This window comes from Lonchura striata, chromosome 8 (assembly GCF_050655825.1).
Source record: "Lonchura striata isolate lonStrDom1 chromosome 8, ASM5065582v1, whole genome shotgun sequence".
NCBI classification, from domain to species: domain Eukaryota; kingdom Metazoa; phylum Chordata; class Aves; order Passeriformes; family Estrildidae; genus Lonchura; species Lonchura striata.
Window position 1 is genome coordinate 22,681,211 of NC_140710.1, and position 25,700 is coordinate 22,706,910.

At 40.0% G+C, this 25,700-nt stretch overlaps 1 protein-coding gene across 3 annotated transcripts in view; it reads left to right on the forward strand.

The window, feature by feature from the left end:
- Window positions 1-133: 133 nt before the first annotated feature.
- Window positions 134-25,700, forward strand: part of ASPM (assembly factor for spindle microtubules) — a 30,039-nt gene continuing 4,472 nt past the window's right edge. For 2 of the 3 annotated variants that reach the window (XM_085585958.1, XM_031505598.3), the window contains exons 1-25: window positions 134-499; window positions 1,823-1,966; window positions 2,337-3,690; window positions 5,494-5,595; window positions 6,330-6,476; window positions 7,069-7,314; window positions 7,469-7,536; window positions 8,083-8,224; window positions 8,301-8,431; window positions 8,686-8,861; window positions 8,959-9,104; window positions 9,183-9,268; window positions 10,626-10,841; window positions 11,697-11,907; window positions 11,991-12,136; window positions 12,230-12,358; window positions 13,253-13,447; window positions 14,700-19,325; window positions 20,315-20,464; window positions 20,760-20,929; window positions 21,746-21,905; window positions 22,398-22,607; window positions 23,090-23,239; window positions 24,734-24,925; window positions 25,364-25,556. In XM_085585958.1, coding sequence (XP_085442084.1) covers window positions 209-499; window positions 1,823-1,966; window positions 2,337-3,690; window positions 5,494-5,595; window positions 6,330-6,476; window positions 7,069-7,314; window positions 7,469-7,536; window positions 8,083-8,224; window positions 8,301-8,431; window positions 8,686-8,861; window positions 8,959-9,104; window positions 9,183-9,268; window positions 10,626-10,841; window positions 11,697-11,907; window positions 11,991-12,136; window positions 12,230-12,358; window positions 13,253-13,447; window positions 14,700-19,325; window positions 20,315-20,464; window positions 20,760-20,929; window positions 21,746-21,905; window positions 22,398-22,607; window positions 23,090-23,239; window positions 24,734-24,925; window positions 25,364-25,556 — 9,781 coding nt within the window. In that variant the 5' untranslated portion in view covers window positions 134-208. The remainder of the gene's footprint in view (window positions 500-1,822; window positions 1,967-2,336; window positions 3,691-5,493; window positions 5,596-6,329; window positions 6,477-7,068; window positions 7,315-7,468; window positions 7,537-8,082; window positions 8,225-8,300; window positions 8,432-8,685; window positions 8,862-8,958; window positions 9,105-9,182; window positions 9,269-10,625; window positions 10,842-11,696; window positions 11,908-11,990; window positions 12,137-12,229; window positions 12,359-13,252; window positions 13,448-14,699; window positions 19,326-20,314; window positions 20,465-20,759; window positions 20,930-21,745; window positions 21,906-22,397; window positions 22,608-23,089; window positions 23,240-24,733; window positions 24,926-25,363; window positions 25,557-25,700) is intronic. The other variant, XM_085585959.1, reaches the window with a different exon arrangement.

Here is a 25,700-nt window from a genome sequence, read left to right on the forward strand (position 1 = left end):
AAACGAAGCTCCGGGCGGTGATTGGCGGAGGGGAGAGGGGGGTGGATTGGAATGGGCGCGAGCCACGCTGGGATTGGCTGAGAAGCGAGGGGGCGGTACTAGCGCGGGCGATCCGCGCGGCGATTGGCGGAGCTGTGGATTTGAAAGCGCGAGCGGCGGTTGGCGCGGCGCTGCCCGTGCGGAGCCGCTGCTCCGCGCCTGCCCGGCCATGGCCGCGGGCTCTGCCGCCGCAGCGGCGCGGGGGGACCGCAACCTCGGCCGGCGGCGCTGGGCCCTGCGCGGCGGTGAGGAGGACGCGGATGAGGACCCCGCCGTGCTGGTTCTGAGCTACTTTTCCCGGCCGCCCTTCCTCAGTTTCGGCCGCCTGCGTGTGGGCGCCTCCCGCACGCGTCTGCTGGCCATCGACAACCCCAATGAGGATGATGCCGACGTGGTCATCGACCGCTTCCCGGCCGCTGCCAGGGGCTTCAGCATCGAGCACCGCCGCTTCTTTGTGGAGGTACGGGGAGACGCGGCAGGGCACGGGCAGGAGCTCGGGAGGAGCTGCCCGGGACAGCCCCAGCCGTGCGGGGCGTGGGGCGGCCGCGGCCCCGGAGCTGCGGCCCCGCCGAGGCCGGAGCGTGTGGGGCCGTGCGGCAGCCGGGGGCGGCGGGGCCGGGACCTCGGGCCGGGGCCGGGGCCGGGACCTCGGGCGGGGCCGGGACCTCGGGCGGGGCCGGGCCCTCGGGCCGGGGCCGGGACCTCGGGCGGGGCCGGGACCTCGGGCCGGGGCCGGGACCTCGGGCCGGGCCGGCCGCGGTGCAAAGGCGCGCAGCCTGCTTCAACAGAGGCGTTTGCGGTGAGGATAAAAACAAAATGAAAGCAGCTGCTCTTTGCGAGTGCTGCTCTAAAGACAGAGACCTGTCAACAAGTTTCAGGGCGTACGTTGAGGAAAAAAGCTGAGGGAAGGGGATGCCGGTTTGCTGTTCTGCACGTTCATTAGCTGGTACAACAGAGTGCAAGGCATGCTTAAAATAGGATTAAACATTTACGATGCCTAAAGGAAAGTACACTGTGGCTAGTCCAATCGGTGCCAGTTTTTAAAAGAACCATTTAGACGAACATATAGCTACAATTATCTAGACTGTCTAGAGTGTTTGTGAGAGAGGAAGAAACACTCTGGACATCTCTTGCAACAATGGGCTTATAAAACCAAGGTGACACCTCATTGCAGAGTACTTGAATGATATGCTCCTTTAGAAATTAATGATTAGAAACCTTCATGACTTCCTTGATAATTTGCAGTGTCTTACTTTTTGTTGAAGGACTTGTATGTCAAATTTGGCTAAAAATATTTACAGTTATATTTAGGGTTCGCTAATGTCCTAAGTTAATCAACCTCTGATTATTTGTCCTGCCATAATTCTCTCAGAATTTCTCTGGAGGACTTATTTGGTTAATACATGCAAAAAATTATGTCATTTCCTCTTCTCACCTTTACACAAATCTTCTCCTTCTACTATGTGTTATATGTATTCCTTCTTGTTTTCCACTGTAGTTTGATTCAGAGGTATATGACCTTTCAGTAAGACAACATTTTTGATAGAGGTTGCATAGTTTGATTCAGAGGTATATGACCTATCAGTAAGACGACAATTTTGATAGGAGTTGCTTAAATTTACATGCCAAAGAGGGAAAACTCATTTAAACATTTTAAAATTTGATATAATTTCATGTTGTCATAATATATGTTCTATATGCTGCTCATTGTTTACTTGATTACTTGATTTTAAATTACCAAAGTGTACATAAATGCTAAATATTAAGTTTTTTTTTCCAATAGGCAGGACAAAGAATATTTGTTTCTGTCACGTGGACACCATTAGAAGAAGGAAAAATCAGAGAACTAGTGTCTTTTGTTGTTAACGATGTTGTAAAACATCAAGCTGTGCTCCTTGGTGCTGCTGAGCAGCCCCCGAAGAAAAGGGTGAGTGTGTGTTTATTGTACCTTAATTCTGTTACTTTGGCATCTCTGATGCAAATATTGGTTTTAGTACTAGAAAATTCAGTGACAGAGGACTATAAAGTGATAAATGATGCTGTGGAAATGCCCATTGTCCTCAACTCTTTTTAGCTGGGTCGGAAAGTAGGTACTGATAAACTACAGCTTAAAGAATAAAACTGAAACATGACCAAATAAATGTTTTCAAACCTGCAAATAAGGTATTGTGAATTTTTGATCAGGAGTTCTTTTTATAGTCTTTTTAAACTTTGAATGGGTAAGCTAGTAATGTTTACTTTTACATGTAGAATTTAGAAACTGAGCACACTAACTTTTATGTATGGCTCTTTTTCAGAAGAGTCTTTGGGATGCATTAAAAAAGAAGAACTCTTCAGCAACATCTGCAGTAAAAGTTAAGAAGAGTACTTCAGAAATTGAAAATGTTAATAAAACATTTCAGGTTTCTCAGAAGGTGGATAGACTTAGAAGTCCCCTTCAGTCATGTGAGAATCAGAACACAGTGCAGAATAGTACATCGCAAGGAAATGACCCTCTTGCTGGTTCAGAGAATCAGCTACCTCCATCTCCCATTGCATCAGTGCCCAAGGAACACGGCAGTACTGTTCACACGCCGCTTGCCCTGAGAAGGTCTACTGCATTTGCAGACATTGCTGCCTCTGGAAATAAGGAGTTGTTGCCTGAGGCAGACATCTGTACCATCAATAAATGTGTTACTGACCACAGTCAATTGCAACCTGAAAGTGCTTCCAGTTTTGCTGGATTAGCACAATTGCCAATTTCAACTGATGGAGGGGTTCTTAATTTTACACTCTCACCAGTTTCCACTCTAGAACACTCAGCCTCTGCACCTGTTTTAAGTACAAGGAGAATTTTAAGTCCAGATGCTTTTGTAAATGACAATTATCAAGTGGATATAGATGTAATAGAAAAGCCTTTTCCAATTCTGTCACCTGATCAGTTTGTGAAGGACAGTTTGTCAGATAAGCCATCAAAGACTCCTAAGCCTGAGGCAGCATTAATATCGTCCACCACACAGACTTATGTTGTTAAGAGATTTCAACCCTCAAAATGGAAAAAAGATGGAGGTGTAGAGACAGAAACACATGTTCACATAGAACGTAATTTAAATGAAGTCTCTGAGCTGCATAAAGTAAAATCACAGGCATTTGATTGTGATAAACCCAAGGAACATCACTGCAGTTATCCTTCTGCAGAGGTACTTCAGACTGACAATCCCTCTCAGAAAGAATGCACAAAAAAGCGTCCAATTCTTTCTGCCACTGTCATAAAAAGTAAGCGTGGTGCTGCTGAAGAAACAAGAACAGAAACCCACCAGCCAAAATCTAAAAAATGCCTTAATAAAGCAATTGCAGGATGTGCTAAGGTGGTGCCTGGACATATGGAAGCAGAAACATCTAAACACCTGCCAGTTACAGCTCCCTTTTCATCTGAAAATAAGTGTCACAATGACAAGGTAAATTCATCTCCTACTGGATCAACTTCTACCTGTCGTAAGAGGAAAAGTGAAACATGTGTAGGAAATAGAGTTACAGCTCCAGTGCATGTGGAAGAGGTGAAAAGAAAGAGAGCTCTTACCTCTAGCACAGACAATCAAACACGCACGACCAGAGGACCATCGGCCTTCAAACCCATGAGTGGAGAGAGAGTGGGGCAGAGAAAGAAAGCTGGTGAGCAGCGTTTCCTTCTTTTACCATTTTCTCAAAGATCCTTTGATTAGGAAATGTATAAAGCAAACTGAAATGTCCAGCAACAGTCGGCAATATTTCATATCTCTGATATGAGGGCTTTTGCAATTTGTTAGGTATCTGTGTTTTAAGAAACTCAAAACTAGGTTACAGTTTTGGTTATATAATTGACTTCAAATTTACTTTATTCATGTGTAAATTTGTTAGTGACAATAATAGGTAAAATATCTAAAAGCTCTTGAGCAGAGACCTTGTTACATAAATTGAATTTTCTGGAAACTGACTGCACAAGATTTTGTCACGTGTACATTTACCATTGTGAATGTGCCTTCCTTGCCGTTGTCACATATTTTCAAAAGTAGTATCATGAAGGTTGGAAAAGAGTGCTTGGAACATTGAGTCCAACCATTAACTTGGCACCACAATGTTCACCACTAAACTATAACTCTAGGTGCCACATCCATGCACCTTTTCAACACTTGTAGGGATGGTTACTCCACCACTTTCCCGGGCAGCTTAACCACCCTTTCAGTAAAGAAGTTCCTCTTTTTCATTCTGCTTGCTTTTTACTGTCTGAGATAAGTCAGCCTTTTGTAGTTCTCTCTGCCTTATTGGTTGCCAGTACTTTGTGGCTTGAAGATCAGAAAATGCTGGTACTTGCATTTCAGTATATTTGGAGTTTTCTAACTGTTCCAACCCCAAATATGTTCTGGAATGTGAAGGGAATGAAGGTCTGGAACTTAAATATATATTTAATTTGCAAAATTTACCAGGAAAAATGAATTGTGACTTTCAGATCAAAATAGCACATCCTGCTTTCTTCAGTTAAATGATCTGTTCTGTGATCTGGATTTGATTTGGAGCTTTCAGTAATGCACTTCAATGTCAGGCTTTTTAAGATGGTTTGCATAAAAACAGGGTGCTGAAAGTATCGCTATGCAGAGGAAAAAGTGTGTTATCTACCAGTTTTTTCTAATAATCCATTAGGATAAAGCTAGATGGGCTGGACAAGGGCAGAGTAGAGGGGAACAATCTCCTCCCTTGACCTCTGGCCACCCCTCTTTTGACACAGGCCAGGATTCAGTTTGCCTTCTGTGCTGTGAGTGCACACTCTTGGCTCATATCCAGCATCTCATCCACCAGAACCCCTAATTCCTCCTCTGCAGGGCTGCTCTCTCTGGGTTCTTCTCACAATCTGTGTCACCTGTACAGCTCAGCTTCAGGTCACCTGCAGACATGCCAAGGGTGTGCTGGACAGTCCCAAGACAGATCCCTGAGGGACACTGCTCATCACCAGCCTCCATGTGGGCATACAGCCATGGACCCTCAGGCTGAAATTCCTTATCCACATCTCTCTAGTGTGGAGATGAGGATGCCATGTGGGTCTGTGTGGGGGGCTTTACAGAGCTCTAGGTAGATGACATCAATCAGTTTCCCTTGTTGACTGTGTCAACCACTGCACTACAGAGGGCCACCAGACAGGTCAGGGGCCATTTGCCCTTAGTAAAGCCATGCTCCATTCACTGTCTTGAACCACCTGCTTGTCATATGTGCTCTAACAGAACTTCCATGAGGATCTGTTCCATGATATTCCCAGGCACAGACATGGGGCTTGGCAGTCTGTAGTTTCCTGCATTCACACACCTTCCTTCCTCCCCTTTTTAAATCATCAATATCTTTTGAATGATTCATGGAGGTTACTCTAGTTCTGTACTTTAAAAGTGACTAATACGTTAACTTTCACTGATATATTTGCTGTTGATAATTGTGTGTTAATGCTTGTAGGTTCTTCACTTCAGAAGACATCTAAAGCTGCCAAGAGAATTAGTAAACCTGTCCCTGGATTGGCACAGTCACACCTGACATTTGTGAAACCACTGAGAACAGGTAGGTAGACTGCTGGTGTTTGGTAGAACACTGAACAGTATATCACAATTGTACTGCTGGTGTCAGGTAAGACCTAACTGGTTAGAGCTGAGAGGAAACAGAAGATAGTACCTGAAATGAATCAATACTTAGTAGAATGATATATGCAAACTTTTGTGATCTGTTTTGATTACTTATAAGAAAATTTGTTGCAGTACATGGTCAGCTAAAACTAAATGGTACTTTTTTCCAGACCTGTAAGTGTAAAATCTCTATTACAATTCTGCTCCCAGCTTAGTGATGGCTATCGGTTAAATGCCTCTTCCAGATCTGATAACATTTTAAAGCAGTAACAGAATATCTCAGAAGAGAAAATTTCTTCCCAACAAGATAAAAATTTTGCAGTTAAGAATACTAAGTTAATCTAATCAGAAAAATGCATCTATAAAATGGTTCTTCCTGAATGTAATGCAGTTCAATTAAGTTTACTCCATTGCTTCTAGGGTTCTAGATATCTTGTCTTAGTTCTAGGGCTGTAACTACTTAAGCCATGTTTTGTGGCTGAAATTTATTTAACAGCCCCTGATCCACAAGTCACTGAAGATTTTAGCAACCTACTTTTTTCGGCTATAGTGCTAAATGGAGTGTCAAACATTAATGCTTTCCAGAATGAAATGCATATATATTATCAACATTTCAAGAACTGCAAAGACTTAAGCTTTTTGTTGTTTTGCCTTTTTTTTTTTTTTCCTAAGTCATCCCTAGGCACCCGATGCCTTTTGCTGCTAAAAACATGTTTTATGATGAACGCTGGAAGGAGAAGCAGCAACGAGGTTTCACGTGGTGGTTAAATTTTGTACTTACCCCTGATGACTTCAATGTAAAAACAAATACCTCACAAGGTAAGAGATCAATAATTTTGTCTTCTAATTTTCTTAAGATTTGTGTTACATACTTTATTAACTCTAACAAGTAGTAGTACTCATTTAACACACATTTAACAATATGTTGTCATATTTTCCTCCTTCTGATAAGTGTGGATGGCTCATTAGCTCATGGCAAGCACACCACACCCCTGCATGGGGAGGGTGCTCTGCACCAAGAATGTGCTGTAATTTGTGGCTGTGGCACTCCTCAGTGGGTGGTGAGTGGGGAATCCCCACCTGCTGGAAAATATAGCTGGCACTTTACTAAAAGGATAACCTACTTTTTGCACTATCTTTAGCTTCACTTGAAAAAACTGAAGATAGAACCATTAATCTTAAAACTGAATTCCTAGCACTGCTCACTTATGAAATAAGTGTTCTTATATTTAATAGTTGACTAGTATTCTTGTACTTGACAACATATGTGTAGTGCAACAGCTGACAAGCTTCTGAAGGATCAGGATAAAAATAAAAAAAGTCAGTTTAAAGAAGGGAAAAAATAAATGAAGTGTGCAAAGCTACCTTTATTTGAGATGTAAATGCTTGCTCTTTGTGCATGTTTAAACAGTAAATGCAGCTGCCCTTATCTTGGGGGAAGAGAACCATCACAAAAGGAGCCTTCCTAAGGCACCCACGAAAGATGAGGCATCTCTAAAAGCGTACACAGCTCGCCGTAAGCTGAACAGGCTGCGGCGCCAGGCCTGCCGCCTGTTCACCTCTGAAAGCATGGTCAGAGCCATCCAGAAACTCGAGGTAGAGATCGAAACCAGGCGCCTGCTGGTCCGCAGGGACAGGCACCTCTGGAAAGACATAGGTAAGAGGACTGAGACCTGGAATCCTCTCCTCTTGTAAGTAGGAGCAGGGTTACTCACGCACTGAGTTTGCTTAATCTGAAACTGGTTAATAGAAATGTTTGCATTAATTTGAAATGTTTGCTGGATATAATATTAGAAAATGCTTTCTTGCAGGAGAAAGGCAGAAAATCCTTAATTGGCTTTTATCTTACAACCCTTTATGGCTGCGTATAGGGCTAGAGGTAAGTTCACTGTGTATAGTCTATAATCTAAGTTTAAAGCACACTTAGCAATTTTTTTAGTAGAGGTTGTTTTGTGTTTCTTTGCATTTTCTGTCATACTAATTCAGGTATGTTCAATTCAGTTATAGCATGATGCATATGTTTTAAATTGTTACAATGTACTTGCTTTAAAATAGTGATTATCTTATTAAGAAGTAAAATATTTAATCGAGGATAGTGGAAGTTAATTCCATGGCAAATAACACAAAAGTGTTTCCCTATCAATTTCACTTTACTAAACTGGAGAAGAATGTGGTGGCCTTAAAGAAACTCCTGATTGATTTCTCAGACATAGATATGTGTTTTTAAATGAGATTAAATCTTCTAAAATTTCCTTTGACTTTACCTTTTAGGGACTGACTTGAAAACTGTTTGGTATTCAGACATAAATTTCCATTCATTATTTTAGAGATAAATTATAACAATAATGTATATTCACAAAATCACATAGTATTTAAGGCAACTTTTAACACTTGCTTCTGCTTTTTTCCCCTTCTTTCATATTAGACTATTTATGGAGAACTGATAGCTTTGGAGAGTAATAGTGATGTTATGGGTTTAGCAATATTTATCCTTAATCGCTTGCTGTGGAACCCTGACATTGCCACTGAATACAGACATCCCCTCGTGCCCCACCTTTACCGGGAAGGTAACAACTAGTTCCAAAAAACTTATTTGTAGCACTTAATTTTTAAACTATCACTTATTGAGTTCTATCATTTCAGGTCATGAAGAAGCTTTGTCAAAGTTCACACTGAAAAAATTGCTGCTGCTGGTTTGCTTTCTGGATTGTGCCAAACAGTCCAGAATGATTGACCATGACCCCTGCCTCTTTTGTAAGGATGCAGAGTTCAAGGTGAGAGCTGGGATTTGATGTCTTCCTCCATTGTTGTCCTAAGACTCAGTGTATAATTTTTATTGTTTTTAATCTGACAAAAGTTAAAGCTATGTGACTTGCTAAAAATAATTTTTAAAGAATATGTAATTTTAAGAATTATACAAGGAAATATGAAACGTGATTTGGGAGGTACAAGGGATGAAAATTGTATTCTGATTGACAAATATTATAGAGTTAAGAGTTTTTTGGTTTTTTTTTTTTTCTAACTTTAGGCTAGCAAAGACCTTTTGCTTGCATTTTCCCGGGACTTCCTGAGTGGTGAAGGTGACCTTTCCCGCCATCTGGGGTTCTTAGGACTCCCTGTCAGTCATGTTCAAACTCCACTCGATGAATTTGATTTTGCTGTAACAAACCTGGCTGTGGACTTACAATGTGGCATTCGTCTTGTGTGCGTTGATACAGAATTCTATTGGAGTATTTATTTTCTTTTATATAATATTTCGTGAGCACATTGGAGGCATTAAATCATGCATTTATTTTGTTAGGAGAACAGTGGAGCTTCTTACCAAAAACTGGAATCTTTCAAAACAACTGAGAGTTCCTGCAATAAGTCGGCTACAGAAGATGCATAATGTGGAAATTGTTCTCAATGTCCTTAAAGAGCGAGGGGTGCACTTGAAAGATGAAACTGGTAAGGCCTAGAAATCAGGGTTATTTTAATTGCAGCAGATAACTACAGCACACTTTAATCCCTTGTTTTATTTGATAGGTGCTTCAATTGACTCCAGAGATATTGTGGATAGACACAGAGAACGAACATTAGCACTGCTGTGGAAAATTGTCTTTGCTTTCCAGGTACTGTTCAATTGCTAGTTACAAAGGAATAATGAAAACACCACTCTTTGAGAAATATTTGATGCCTATGAAAGCTTCTACTAATCAAATTTTAGACTGAAATGATTTGCTTTGTAGATTCAAAGCTCCATGTAAACTTTACTAAACTGCCTGTTGTTCCCTACAATACAGCTTGGATAATGTTTTAACTGTGCTTTTTCTTACACATTCATCCAAGTTTTTGGAAAAAACAGAGTTTATGCCATATAGTAGCAGAATTGATACTTAAAAGTGAAATAATGTTGATCTCAAACTGCAGGTAGACTCTTAGTAACTGAAAAGGACGTTTTGAGGTTACACTGATAGACAATTATAGAGCAATCTCTGAGGCTCTGCTACTTTTTCTTACTTTTATCTGAAACAGTTGATGAAACATCCTTGAAATAAGAATGAAGATTTCTTAGGCATGGACATTTCAAAAGTTAGTAGAGGAAGTCAAAATAGTTTTTTTAATAAAATAGTTTTCTAAATAAAATAGTAAAAGACTGTTTTAAGAGTAAATTTGAGTCAGAGGGTATTTTAAAAACAAGTGTCCAACTGACAAATTCAGTTGGAAGGAACACAATATATGAAAAGCAAAATAAGATAAAAGTTGATATGGAATTTCAGCACTAAGTAGTCCGGAATGTAAGTGCAATTAAGTATATATAAAGCAAGAATATTAAAAACTTCTGCCACAGAACTATCACTAAGATAGGACAATATAATAAAAATAAAATGTAATTATTTTCTTTCTTGAATACTGCTGCACTATTAAGTAGTTAATTTCCTTCAGTTAGTTCTTCTGATGCATGTGTCACAGTTGCATTACTTTTGATTAGAGGAGTAACTTGAGTGAGTAGTGGCTTTATCCAAGCCCTGTGGATATGCTGCTTGTTCTCCAACCAGCTCAAGTCCTTTGGAATCCCTTAAAGGAGGAGGATTGGTACATGGGCTAAGTGGAACTGCAGGCAGGACTCTGAAATTGTTTCCTCTGAGAGCACATTGAAATTACACAGGGATTACACCTGCTTCTCCCAACATTGGTTAATAAACTAATTAGTTTATAAACTATGGTTTATAAACTAACCATTAGTTAATAAACTAATGCAGTAACTCTTTTACACAGAACAGTGGGAAGGGTAGATTTATGGTTTTTTATCCACCATCTATGCTGCCAAGTCCAGATTTATACACTACTGATTGTGCAGCAGATGCTGCTAAGAAGTGAGTGTAGGTTCTCTTTAAAATGCCATGTCTAATGCTCTGTATCCAGCAGCTGTAATGCAGGACATGTCAGACTGTTGACACGTTCATTTTTTGTTTTTCTTCCTAACAGGTGGATGTTTCTCTGAATGTGGAACATTTAAAAGAAGAAATTGAGTTTTTGAAGAACACACACAGGACAAAAGCACTATTGGGTGCTAGCAAGACTTATCCAAATTATTTTAGAATACAGGAAGACAGTAGTAGCATCTCATCTCAAACCTACAGTGAAAATGTGAAGCTGCTGATGGCATGGGTTAATGCTGTTTGTAGATTTTACAATATCAAGGTAAATAATTTTGTGTACATTTCCACAAGTATACCCTGTGCTGTTGTAATTCTTTACAGAGCAGAGTTCTTCAAACCGTCAAATATGCAGTAGAAGTCAATGGTAATTATTTGTAATTTTCTGGACTTTGTTTAATCTGATTTGATATAACCATTGTTCTGTGAGTTTAGCTGCACCTCTCTTTTTAAACAAGTCTGGGCAAAAAATTTCCCCTTCCAATTAGTCTTGTGCATAAAAATGCTTTTTAAAAGTTGAACAGTTTTTGCTGGAATGGGAATTGTTTGTGGACTTTTACTGAGCCTTCATTTTAAAAGTATTTGTGCATAGAATTTCCAGTGTTTATAAAAACTCTGAACACTAAACTAATTTTTGGGATAAGGTCAGTTCATCTCCTCAGAGATGTTTTTTCAGAAGGGATATGTTTGCTTATTCCAGGAAGGGAAACCCTGGTCAGAGACCTGACTCTGGTCAGAATACAGTAGCAGCTGCTACTTTCTGAAGACTAAAACAGCTCTTAGGACTGATGCAAATTCAGAACTTATTTCTGTGTTGAAAACCTAGTGTAAAAGTATTTATAGGAGTTTATTTGGGATTCTGCTGTAGAAAGCTTGCTTTCATAAATGTTTCCCTTGTAGATTCACTGTATAATGAGTCACAACTCCTTTGTTTCTGGGCTCTCACAACTGTATGTCACTGTACAGTAAATGTTCAAAGGAAGCACTAGATGCTTAAATTTTTTTGTTAAAAAATAATATGCACTTGGTCACATTTAAAGGTACAAGAGAAGAATTCTATATCCAGTTTATACCAATTGACTAGTACAAAAATTCGAGGAATTTTTATTTTATTTAATAGGTGGAAAACTTCACAGTGTGTTTCTCAGATGGCAGAGTATTATGTCATTTGATTCATCACTATCACCCCTGTTACATGCCTTTGGAAGCTGTGTGCCAGCGAACAACTCAAACAGTAGAATGTTCCAGAACTGTTACAGTGGGACTAAACTCTTCCTCCTCATCTGAGTCTGACACTTCTCTAAATGTTGTGGAAGAAACATTTGATCAAAGTGAGTTATTTGATGTACAGAAGTTCATGTTAAATCTATTTCTTTGCAAAATTTGATTTGACTAATGTTTTTTCTTTACAAAGCTGAAACTCCTTCAGTCCTATACAAGGAACTCCTGGACAATGAAAAGCAAAACTTCCAGCTGATCAATGCTGCAGTTTCTGACCTAGGCGGGATACCAGCAATGATTCATCATGCAGACATGTCAAATACAATTCCTGATGAGAAGGTAAAATACCTTTAGAGTTGTGTTTTGCCCTCATGTGAATGTGTTCTGCTCTTTTGTAGAGCCCTTACCCTGCTATGTTTTGTGTTTCTGTAGGTTGTTATCACCTATCTCTCATTTCTGTGTTCACGGCTTCTTGACCTTCGCCAAGAAACTCGAGCTGCACGATTAATTCAGGCTGCTTGGAGGAAGTACAGGATGAAAAGGGAACTGAAACTCTCTCAGGTAGTCTTTGCTTGTGCAATATTCCTAGCTTCTACATTAAGAAAAAAAGAGAATGTAAAGTCAATGGAAAATACAGATTTGTTGGACTAATATTGGCATTTAAGCTAATGAGTGCCATTTCTATCATCAAAATATGTGGCCTTGGTGGTGTAATCTACTAAACTCCTCTTTTCTTTTAGACTTCTGAAGTTATTACAGGTGTTTAGAGACTACTGTTCTTTTTTGTGTGTCATTCCTTAAACTCTTCTCCCAATATTTCAAATATAAAATAGTCACACTGCTTCCTAAAAACTAAAGGAGTAGTTAATTCCTATTAATGTCTGTAAGATGAGAGGAGTAATTAAACTTCTGCATGGATTTACTATTTTTGTTAAGGAGCTAAGGTTCACCAGTCTTTTGAATTGAATTTCATGAGTTCTGATGTTCTGTATCTTGATTTTCTGGTAGTTATACCAGATTTAGTGAAGGTTTTAAAAACTATGACACCTTAAGGTTGATTAATGCCACCACTGTGTCTTGCTGGGTTACATATTGATGTTGGAACAGTGTTCAAGTGAAATATTCTGAGAATCTGTGGTGTAGAAAGGGATAGAGGCTATATTTAGGCTTTTTCATCTCCAGTTTCTTTACTGCATAAAATCTACACAACCTTAATGATGATGACAAAACACTCCCTTTACAACTCTTTTGAAATAACTAATAGTACAGATGCTGGTGGAGGAGAGGGAATCAAAACCAAAATCCTTTAAGTATTTGCAGGCATTATTTTTATTAATTAATCTTATGTGTGCATATGTAGTATAATTTTATGAAATTCATGTAGATAGTTATTCAAATGAAAGATTTGAGTGAAAATTCCATAGCTAATGTTCAGTGGAAATTTATTCTTTGTAGGAAAGGGACAGAGCTGCTCGGATAATTCAAAAATCTGCAATGAACTTCTTGGCTCGTCGACGCATCCTGAGGAAAGAGGAGGCAGCCATTTTCATCCAGAAGCACTGGAGAGGATACCTGGCCAGGATGACTCTCTTCAATCTGAAAAGGGCAAAACTGGAGGAAGCCAGAAATAAATCTGCCACAGTCATTCAGGTAATACAATCTAAAGCAAGGAAATACCTTGAAACCTCTTAAAATAGAGCCTTGCTAAGGTCCATTTTTGCTGCTTGCAGCAATTAATGCTTTCATGAAATGTAATTTTTTAAAATTATTTTCCCCCCTTTGCTTTTGAGAGGTTTAGTGAGTTTTTCCCTCCAGAGAGGAATGGTAATGTGCTATTAAATTAACAATTATTCCTTCTTGGTGACTATTTTGGAGTACCATAAGCACTAAAACACAGGATGTTAAACACTTATATAAGGACTGATGAGATTGTTTAGATTTTCTTCTTTGCAGCTGCTGAGCATTACTTAAAGAAGCTTTAAAAAATTTTAAAATTATTCTCCTAGTATTATGTCACCTGCAGTGGGCGCATTCAGAGTGGCAGACATGGCAATGGTAGTTTGGGCAGTTAATTCAGTTTCTAATGATGCTTTCACCACCACTTACCCAAATGTAAATATTTCACTCCTAAGACTTTTCAGAATCATTTTTAAAGAATCACTGATTTATCAGATAGTGTAAAAGGGAATCTGCTGTTGCCCGGGCAAATGGAAGCTTTTCCCATAATTGAAAATGCTGAAAAACCATTTAGCTTTTGCTTTTTTTCTTTTTTTTAAATAGATTTCTGGAATTTACTTCCTAGGGATTAAGAGCCAGAGATGAGCTCGGTTGGTTAGAGCATGGCACCAATATGTCAGGGTTTGATCCTGGTATGGGCCATTCAGTCAAGTCTAGGACTCAATCCTTGTGGGTCCCTTCCTGTCACAGTTGAGATGGATGTGACTCGACACACAGAAGTTCCCATGGCAATAGTAAATTTTACTGAGTATGGTTCCCTTTTATATGGCTTTCAAAAACCCACGTGGTTGGTCCTAATTGACTGAATTTGGTAACACCCAGCTCACTGGCCAATGACTGCCTGCATCTGTGCTCACTGGGGATTGGCTGGCATCTCTTGTTTGAATTTTAATCTCCTGGTTCCCAGTGCCTTTTCCTAGGGATGCTTAATACTTTTCCCTAACAGCATAGACTGGTCCAGTTCTAATAAGGGTTATCTATGACTGTGAGGCCTCCAGGGCAGCTGTTAGCTGTCACACCTTCCAACTCAGAATACTCTGTGGTTCTGATAAGTATAGGAATAAGAAATCTTAACTAGTCTGAAGATGACAGTCCTCATTCATGCTTAACTCAACATACTATGAAGAAAATACTAAGTTTTTTTTCTTTTTTTTTTTATCTGCAGGCTTATTGGAGGAGATACTCTGCAAGGAGAAGATACTTACAGCTAAGACACTGTATTATTTTTGTACAAGCGAGGATAAGGATGGTGAAGTCTGTTGCTGCATATAAACAAATTGTTGGGGCTACAGTTACAATTCAGAGACATCTGCGTGCAACTAAGTTGGCAAAAATAAATCGACAAAGATACCAAATCCTAAAGTCTTCAGCACTTACTATTCAGTCTGCATTCAGAAGATGGAGAAAATACAAAATTCAGCAGAAAATTAAAGCAGCTTTGGTGATTCAGAGTTATTTCCGAAAATGGCGATCTTCAAAACTGGCTAAGAGAAAGAGGGCTGCCCTTGTCATACAGTCTTGGTACAGGATGCACAGGGACCTGAAGCAGTATCTACATGTTAAGCAAAGTGTTATCAAGATTCAGGCTTGGTACAGGGGTCAGCTGGCCAGACATGTTTACCAGGAGAACAGGGCAAAAATAGTGACAATTCAGCAGTATTACAGAGCTTATAAACTGGCCAAAGGTGAGAGAGAGTCTTATTTGCAAAAGCGTGCAGCAGTGATAGTTCTCCAAGCTGCTTTTAGGGGCATGAAGGCACGAGAGCTGTACAGACAAGCAAAAGCAGCTTGTGTTATTCAATCACTGTGGAGAATGAAACGAGAGAAACAAAGATTCCTGCAGTTAAAAAAATCTGTTACTATGTTGCAGTCACATGTGAGAAGATACCAACAAGTGAAAAGATACAAAGAGATTAAAAATGCTGCTTCTGTAATTCAGACCCGGTATAGGGCACACGTGGCAGCTAAAAAAGCAGGTGCTGCTTTCCAGAGGGTGCGCCTGGCTGCCATTGTTCTCCAGTCTGCCTACAGAGGGATGCAAGCCAGGAGACAGGCTTGTATCCTGAGATCTGTGATCAAAATTCAGTCCAGTTTCCGTGCTTATGTTGCCCGGAAGAGATTTAAAAACTTGAGAGATGCCACAGTGAAGATTCAAGCTCTTGCAAAGATGAGGCAAGTCCGTAAGCATTACTGTGCACTGAGGGAAGCAGTGCTTTATGTCCAGAGAAGGTATCGTTCTCGGAGATGTGCTCTTCAGTTTAAAGAGGATTATAGGAAATTGAAGAGAGGTTGCATAAGAATTCAGGCTCTAGTTCGAGGCTATCTTGTGAGGAAACAAATACAGAGGTGGAGGGAGGCTGCAATATTACTTCAGGCCTGCTACAGAATGAAAAGGGACCGGCAACGCTACTTAAGCATCTATAGTGCTGCCACTGTCATTCAACAACATTATCGTGCCTGCAAAAAGACCCAGTGTCACAGGCAGGAGTTCTTGCAAGTTAGAAAAGCAGCTGTGTGCTTACAGGCAGCCTACAGGGGCTATAAAACACGCAAAAAGCTCAAACTTGAATGCAGAGCTGCTATTAAAATTCAGACTGCCTTTAGAGCTCACGCTGCACGAGTGAAACACAAGGCAATGGTTCAGGCCTCCATTGTAATTCAGAGGTGGTACAGAAATTGTAAGGGTGGTAAGAGACAAAGACTGAACTTCTTGATGACAAGAGCAGCAGTGCTTTCTTTACAAGCAGCTTTTCGTGGCTGGAGGGTACGAAAGCAGATTCAAAGACAGCACGTTGCTGCTACTAAGATACAGTCTACCTTCAGAAAATTCATGGCTGTGAAGAAATTCAGGCTTGTGAAGCATGCTGTGCTAACCATCCAAAGGCATTACAGAGCCACGGTTCTAGGCCAGAGACAACGGCAAGAATACATTCATCTGCGAAATGCTGCAGTGTGTCTTCAGGCACTATGGAGGGGGAAAGTTGTGAGAAGAACCATTCAGAAGAAACATCATCTTGCAACAATTATTCAGTCCTATTACAGAATGCACATAAATCAACTAAAATACAAGAAACTAAGACAAGCCACTATGGTGATTCAGAAATACTATAGAGCCTACTGTATGAAAAAAACCCAACGTTTAATTTATCTACAAACCAAGGCAGCTGTGTTAGTCTTGCAGTCTGCTTACCGTGGGATGACTGTGAGGAGACAACTGAACAAACTAAACAAAGCTGCAACAACTATACAAGCTGCCTTCAAATCTTACTTGGTCAAGAAGGAATATGGAAGACTTAGATCTGCAGCTATAGCCATTCAAAGGCGTTACCGTGCAATTACTCATGCTAAATGTCAAAGGCAGAGGTATTTGTCTTTAAAAAGAGTCACAGTCCAAGTGCAGGCAATCTACAGAGGTGTAAGAGTGAGACGGCAAGTTCGGTGTATGCACCAAGCAGCTGTTTGCATCCAAGCCATGTTTAAGATGTATTGCATGAGCATCAAGTATCAGTCAATGAGAATGGCAGCAATAAGAATTCAAAGGCAATACAGAGCAATTTGTTTAGGTCAAGTACAACGCAAAAAGTACTTGGAACTAAAGAAGTCTGTTGTTATCCTCCAAGCTGCTTACAGAGGAATGAAAGTCCGACAAGACCTAAAAACTATGCACCAGTCAGCAGCAATAATCCAGTCCTATTATCGGATGCACAAACAACAGAGGAATTTCAGAAAGTTGTTGCTTGCAACGAGGCAGATTCAGCAGTGGTTCCGTGCTTGTAAGGAAAGAGATGCACAAGTTCACAAATACATGATTGTGAAAAATGCTGTACTGCACATCCAGGCTGCATTCCGTGGAATGAAAACAAGAAGACTTCTCAGAACCATGAATGTATCAGCTGCGATTATTCAAAGAAGGTTTAGAACTTTCCTTGAAAGAAAATGTTTTCTTTCCATTAAGTCAGCTGCTATTGTAGTTCAGAGAAAATACAGAGCAACAAAAATAGCAAATAGTCAGCGTCAAAAATATCTCTCTCTCCTTAATGCTGCTGTTATCATACAGTCTGCTTATAGAGGATTTGTGGTAAGGAAAAAAATGCAGCAAATGCATCAAGCTGCTACAGTTATTCAAGCAATGTTAAGAATGCATAAAATTTACACTTCTTATCAAGCACTCAGGCTTGCTTCAGTAATCATACAGCAACGTTATCGAGCTTACAGGGAAGGGAAGCGTGAGAGAGAAAAGTACTTAAAACTGTGCAATTCTGTTTTAGTTCTTCAAGCTGCCTACAGAGGAATGAAAATAAGATGCTTCCTGAAGAGACAACGTGAGGCAGCGCTTACAATACAGAGAAACTACCGAATGTATAGGCAGTACTGTCATTATAGGAAAGTTCAGTGGGCAGCCCAGCTAATACAGAGGAGGTACAGAGCCCACAGGCTCAGGAAAATTGCTGTAGAGCATTACACTTCATTGAAGAAAGCAGCAACTTGTATACAGAGGGCTTTTCGAGACATGCAAGTGAGAAAACAACAGCAAGAAATGCACCATGCTGCAACTGTGGTTCAGAAAAACTTTAAAGCCTTCAGAGAACGTCAGAGATATCTCTCTCTTAAAGCAGCTACTCTTGTTTTTCAGAGAAGGTACCGAGCTTTGGCTCTGGCAAGGCAGCATGCTTTGGAATATCACTCTCTCCGCAGAGCAGCTATTCACATCCAGGCTGTGTACAGAGGTGTCAGGGTGAGAAGGAGTCTCAAGCACATGCATTCAGCTGCCAGTACAATACAGGCATCCTACAGAATGCTCAGGGATAGAAGGGCTTATCAGAATATGAGAATTGCAGCTATGCTTATACAGAACTACTACCGATGCTATTTGAAAGGAAAGAACCAACGCAAGAAGTATCTGACAATGAGAAATTCTGTTCTTGTTATCCAAGCAGCATACAGGGGCATGAGGGCACGTCAGGAACTGAAACTCCTGCATGTTTCAGCACTTGTAATACAGTCCAGCTATCGCATGTATGTACAACGTAGGTGTTACAAACAGCTGTGCTGGGCTGCCACGGTCACACAGCAGAGGTTCAGAGCCAAAATGGCAAGAGAAGCTGCCACGAGAAATTATGCAGAAATAAGAAAGGCTGTCATTTGCCTTCAAGCTGCTTTTCGTGCTAGGAAAGCCAGGCAGTTGTATAAAGCCAATGTTGCTGCACGGCACATTCAGTCATTCCTAAGAATGTGCATGGAGAGGAGACGCTTTCTTAGGCAGAAATCAGCAGCAATAATGATCCAGTCCGTGTTCCGATGCTGGAGAGCCCGGACGTGCTATGTACTGCTCCGGAGCTCAGCAGTTGCTGTTCAGAGCTGGTACAGGGGGTGTCTCAGGGCTCGTGCACAGAGGGCACAGTACTTGGCTCAAAGACAAGCCATAGTAGTTATTCAGTCTGCCTTCCGAGCTATGAAAGCAAGAAAAACAGCAAGGCAGCTAAGAGCTGCAAGAAAGATTCAGTCTTTTCTTCAGATGGCTCTGCAGCGTAGAAGATACATCCAACTCAGAGCAGCAACTGTTACATTGCAATCCTATTACTTAATGCATAAATGTAAGTCACAGTATATGAGCTATAGAAGAGCAGCAGTTGTCCTGCAGCGGCACTACCGATCCCACCTGATTGTGAAGCAGCAGAGAATGGCTTACTTACAAACCCGGAGGAACGTTGTCCTTGTGCAGGCCACAGTCAGAGGATACATCGAAAGGAAGAGGTTTCACAAAATGAAAGCAAGCACAATTAAAATTCAGGTACTTCTGAATGAATAGTACTGGGATTTGCGTGTTTTGTTTTTCATTTAGAGGTGTTTTAAAGATCTACTGGTTTTGCAAACCACAGTTTAAAACTAAATAGAATTAGTTTCGCAGTTCAGTGAAATAGAACTGTTTCACTTCTACAATTCTTCACAGTAGAAGTGTACTACAGGGCAGATATATAAAGCTTACTACCACAGTACACACAAATAAGGTTCTTTAAGACAACTGAATTTCACCTCTAAATATTGGTGGCTTAATTAATGTTTTCTTTGATGAGAATATGAATGAAAGCTCTCTTCATGAGAAGGGCACGGGTAGCAGGTATAAAGTGATATAAATGGCAAAACCCAAAATTGCTACATTCCTAAGGACTCATATTTAGGAAGGTGTGAGTAAATCAACCATATTAGTATTCCTAGGTTTACTAATTGACCCTAGACTAATCAAAGTGTCTAACTGACCTTTTAAAGAGGAAAGTAAGGAGGAAAATTCCCCCAAATCAAGGAAGAAAGGGAAATAATATCTCATAATAATTTGTGTCCCTGAGAAGCCTGATCTAAGGGGTATCCCTGCCCATGTTGGGTGGTTTGGAACTAGGCTATCGTAAAGGTCCCTTCCAATCCAAACTATTCTAGGATTCTATGTGAATGTCTTAGGTTGGTTTTACTCTATTGTTGGAGACCACACGTTCTACTTAACTAATAGAAATCAGATGTGCTTTCCTCACCTCCATGTTTTGGGGGGATTGGTATCTGCTTAGTTATTTTCTGAATGTTTAACTTATACATCCTGAACAATAGGAGGATGGTTACTTTCCTTAAAAGGTAGAAAAAAATAATTACTTTTGACATTGGAAATATGTTTATTTAATTGTTGCTTTTATAGCAAGCCAGTGAGTACAGCTGTACATAGAAAAATGCAAACATTCCCAGCTGATATGATGCAAGTGGTGAAATATTCAAAGTTTGTCTTTTTCTTTGAAGGCCTCTTTCCGTGGGTTTCTTGAGAGACAGAAATATCTTCTGTGCAAATTTTCTGCTGTGTTAATACAGCAGCACTACAGAGCCCATCGGATGCGAAATATTGATCAACACAGATTTCATCAAATGAAAAAAGCTGCTATCACAATTCAGGTAATCATAAAAGTGGGGTTTTTTGAGTGTTTGTTTGGGTTTTTTAATCTTTTGCATTTATTTCTTCACAATAGAGTTATTTTTGCAGACTAATGGTAAAGAGCAGCATTTGTGGTATTTCCCTGAATCTGTTCCACTTGCTTTTGAAAACATCTTCTAGTTGTGAGAACTTAACTATTTGTACTATTTTAGATGTAGAAATCCCAAAAATTGTTCCTGTTGATGTGATATTTTTAATTGTGTTCATTCCATTAACAGTTCTGATTTTTTTCTTTATTTTTATTTCTCTTAATAGGCAGCATACAGAGGTTATAAAGCCAGGCAGTGGGTTAACAAAATGAGAGCAGCACGAGCCATCCAAGTCTGGTTCCCAGGTCACAAGGCATGGAAAGAATACCCCCTGTCTGTGCTCAGAGCTACCCTTGTCATCCAGAGTCACCTCAGAGCCAAACAGCTTCGGACACGGTAATGCCCAATCTGAGATGCATCATTCCACTTTGTAAAGCTTTTGCTATGTAATTCTTTAGTGCTGCACTGCACTCTTTAGAACTCTTCAGGTTCTCAGCCTCTGCCCCTGCAGCATCCTTGTAATGTGTGTGAGTATAACCCTATTGGTGCAGGTGGGGTTGCTCTTTTGCACAAGATTTTCATTACATTTAATCACTTTCCTGGAATGGAAACTCCTTCACAAGTTTAAATTATGTGTATTGGGGCTCTAGAAAGAGTAGGCCTTGATCTTTTTTTCACTTCTCTCTTTTGCAAGAAAAATGTCCTGGATATTGTTAAAATTCCAGCATACAACTTGTAGGTTGAAAAACTATTTAATTTTAATCCACAATGCAATACTTAAACTGGTTTATGTTTATTTTGCTATGAGGTCAGCCTCGTAGCTCATCTCCTTCTGAACTGTCCCATGCCAGTAGCAGTTGGGGATGCTGTTCAGGGATACAAGGTCCTCCCTCAGCATCCCTGCTTTTTAAACATCCCTGCCTATTCCTGTTATTAACCTTTTATGGACCTGTTGTATGTCAATCTGTCCAATGCCTTTCAAACTGCTGTGTTCCTCCCCAGCCTCCTTTGGCAGTAAGTTAGGAAAATACCTCCTATGGGAAAGCAGAAAGTGTCTTCTGTTTAAACCACTCCTTCTGCCAGTGTTGCTGGCTATCCCATTTTCTGATGTTCCAAGATCTGTTTGAGAACAGCTGTGCTTTCCCAATATCTATCTTAATGATTTTATAAACCATCACTGTTTTCTTACTTAAAAATGCATTTCTATTTTAGGTTTTTGAAAATGAAGTCCTGTGCCCTTACCATTCAAAGAGCCTGGAGAGCGACCTGCACTGCACGAAGGCTTCGGCAGCAGTTTCTGGCAACCAGGAGTGCTGCAGTCAAGATTCAGTTGGCATACAGGCAGTACAGGGCCAGGAGGCTTCTAAGAGAGGTATGTTTTGCACTCTGATGTGGCATGGTTGCATGAAAAGTTTTCAATGTATTTGATTTTTGTCATCAATGTGCAGAAGCATAGAAAGGGTGGAACCTGAGTGAAGATTGTTCAAATAAAAGGTGTTTCATCTCCAAAATATGAAATAGCCTTTTTTGCTTTAAGCAAAAAATTTGATTTTGAATAGTTCCAATTGTTGAATTATCCCTGTATATAGAGATACCAAAATAAAATGCCAAAGTTTCTGCTGGCTGTATTGCTTGCAAAAGATTAAGCCCATATTTTGACCCCATTTAGGTAAATGAAAAGACCTTCCAAACTGTGAAAGTGCATTTTATATAAACTGCTACTGTATGAGTTTACTTGCACTTCTCATTCCATTTTTGTTCTTATGATGGGAAAAAACCCCTAGAACTAAAAATAAACATATACTAATCCTGACACGAATGAACAAATTTTAATTATCAATGCATTCTTTGGTATCTTTTTCAGAAGCACCAGGCTGCATGTCTGATCCAGAGTGCATATAGAGGTTTCAAGACAAGAAGGAAATATGTTCAACAAAAAGCTGCTGCTGTAATTATCCAAAAACATCTGCGGGCTTGGCAGGAAGGCAGGCTTCAATTTGTGAAATACAACAAGACTAGAAGAGCTGTCATTAAACTGCAAGCATTTATCCGGGGTTATTTAGTCAGGAAAAAGGTTGGTATAATTCAAACTTTGCTTTGGATGTAAAGTATCTCTAGACCTGTTTTACCATTAATTCTGACTGGCAAAGAGAGGAAATCTTCATTTATTGGTGTTGCAATTAAGTTCTTTTTTGCTGCTTTGGGTATTGGTTGGGGCCAGAATAGATCAAACTCAGTTTGAGCCTTTTCTTACAATTCTTTAGAACTAAAATAGATTTTCACTGTTGGGTGTTGTTTTAGCTTCTGAGATCTTTGTGGCTTACCTATAATTGATAATTCTGCACACATAGGCTTGCCATTTATTGATGATGTTTCTTACAATCACTTCTCTGTGTTACCATTTAGAGACCTAGTACTGCAGAGTGGTGGCTTACTTTAGTTCTGATTTTCATTATCTAATGTTATATTGCTGTGGACTATGTTCTTTGTGTGAACATCCAGCTACCTCAGAGTATGAAAATTAATGATGTTCCCCATTTTGTTTTCCTTCTACAGATTTCAGAACAGAAACAAAAGAAAAGACTTCTTTATTTTGCAGCAGCTGCATATCATCATATCTCTGCAATTAAAATTCAAAGGGCCTACAGAATTCATCTCACCTTAAAACTTGCTCAAACCCAGATCTCATCTGTTCTTATAATACAGGTTGGTCTGATTAAGGCTGAATGATTTGTGTAATAGTCTAACTGGTTTTCTATGAGCTAAGCTGTAGCACTAAGACAATGTAGTTCCTTCACATGTGAAAATAAAGCTAAATTATGGAGACTTATTAAATAAGTGATTTATTAAATAATACTGCTTATACACAGCTAAGCAAGCTCTGGAGGCTTAAGCATTTTAAAGCTGAGAATGGATAGGAAAGTTTATTTCCTTCAGACTGTCAAGCTTGCTAAAGAAATCTGAGTGCTGTCTTAGCCTATTTCTTTATGTCCTACTGGAGGTAGAAAAGATCAGACACAACAACCTGTAGGGTTTGTGAAATGTAGAGCATCTCCTTACATGAATAATCCCTTGAGATACTGTGATTTATTTGGTTGGATGCTTCTGATCTAGCAGTGGTATCAGAGCCAGTGTAGGTTGCAGGATTTTAATAAAACCAGGTTTTACTTATCTAAGAACAAAATCACAATCAGGTCTGTATTGCAGCACTACCAAAATTTTTAAATTATTTGCAGGTCTCCGAAGTGAACATTAGCTTAGTTCCAGTATGGGAAATCAGCACTAGATAAATGGAGAGCCTGAAATGGGAGCTCTGAAATAGGTGTTCTCTGGTCAAGGATGTCATGGCAAACTTTGCCCTACTACATCTCCATATATAAAAATCTGTTCTTTTTCCCTATAAGTTAGTTTTTTCCTTTAGGGCAAGAGAGGATGGATGGAAAAGTATTTTTTTGCTCTGATTTGGCACACAGTACCCTGTGTCCCTTCTTTGTTTACAGAAGGGAAGAAACAGAGCTGGGAAATGAGGAAAGTGGCATGGTGGTTCTTAAAAGCCAGCCAAGAGAGAACTCCTAGGTCATAGTAAGCTGGACACAAGTATAAACTGGGAGAGTTACATACTTTATCTTTCGGTCAGCCCTGAAGACTGGTCAGACAGTCGGTCTGAATGATCATTGTAGGTCCCTTCTAATTGAAAACTGTTCTATATATCCCCTTGTCTACCTTTCTCTCCTCAGAATGCTTCCCTAGTGTGTCAAGGGACATATAGGCTGCATATTAGGAAAAAGGTTTTTAGAGAAAGGGTGATAAAGTTCTGGAATGGTCTGCCCAGGGAGGTGGTGGAGTCACCATCCCTAGATGGTTTAAAAAAAGACTGGATGTGGCACTGGGTGGCAGCATTTAGTTGAGGTGTTGGGGAATGGGTTGGACTCAATGATCTTTAAGGTCTCTTCCAACCCAGTTATTCTGTGACTTCTGTGAGAATTCCTATTAAGATTTCATTCTGCAGTCTTGTATTTCAGCTACCCAAGCCCTATCAGAGTCCTGGAGGTTATTTATGACTGGCGATGTTTATAGTACCTGTATTTATCAAAGCTAGTGTTAAAACACTCACTTTTTATCAGTGCTCAATTAGGGTGGGAAAAGGGAACATAGGGGAAGAGTTTTAAATAAACAGAAGGGTGCTTTCATTTTAAACAGAGCTGGTTCAGAGCAAAAATACAACGGAGGCGATTTTTACGAGATTACCAGAGAGTCGTTGTGTTGCAACGCGCACTGCGAGGTTGGCTGAACCGCAGGAGCGAGGCGGCCGCCGTGATCCAGAGAAACGCGCGCGCGTTCCTCGCCCGCAGGCGCAGGAGGAGGCTGGCAGTGGGAATAATTAAATTCCAGGTAAATGCCTCTTGTAAGAAAATAACAGGTTTGGGTTTGTTTATTTTTATTAGCTGGTTTTTTCTCATGGGTTTTTGGGGAGAGGAAAGACCTTTGCCTTGGTTGATGACTTTATCACTGAAATTGCAAGCCAAGTCAGCTTTGGTTTAGCCACGAAAGCTGAAGGCAAACAGATCATGAAGGAATACCAAGCAGAATAATGGTGGAGATGACTTAGTGGGAGTGTATGTGGACTGAATATGGATTTTTTTGCCTTTTGTCTTTGAAAGTCCAGTATTTGAAGATAAACACCGAGTGTTAATGACTTAAAATTGAATAGCTAAGGTCACTCAGTACTTTGTCAGACTTGTGTAAAACTGATTAGGAGTGGTGATGGAAGTTCAGCTGTCTTGTCTCTCCTTTACAACTTTTTCTCTTTGTGGAATTCCTTTTCTGTAGGCTTTGTGGAGGGGATATTCTTGGAGAAAGATGACTGACACAGCAAAAACCAGAGCTTTAAGACGCAGTTTAGAAAAGGCCAATGAAAAGAGCAGGGAAGAAAACAAGCTAGGTAACAGAACTTCAATTGCAATTGACCATCTCCTGAAATACAAACATCTCTCCTACATTCTTGCAGCACTAAAGCATCTTGGTAAGTATTTTGTTTTATTATAACTGATGGATTTTCAGAATGATAAAAACTGGATTTTTTTTCAGCTGATGAGAGTTCATAATGATATTTAGGCGTTCTGCATGGCTATAAAATGTGAGCGTTAGAGGGTATAATAGAGGGTTT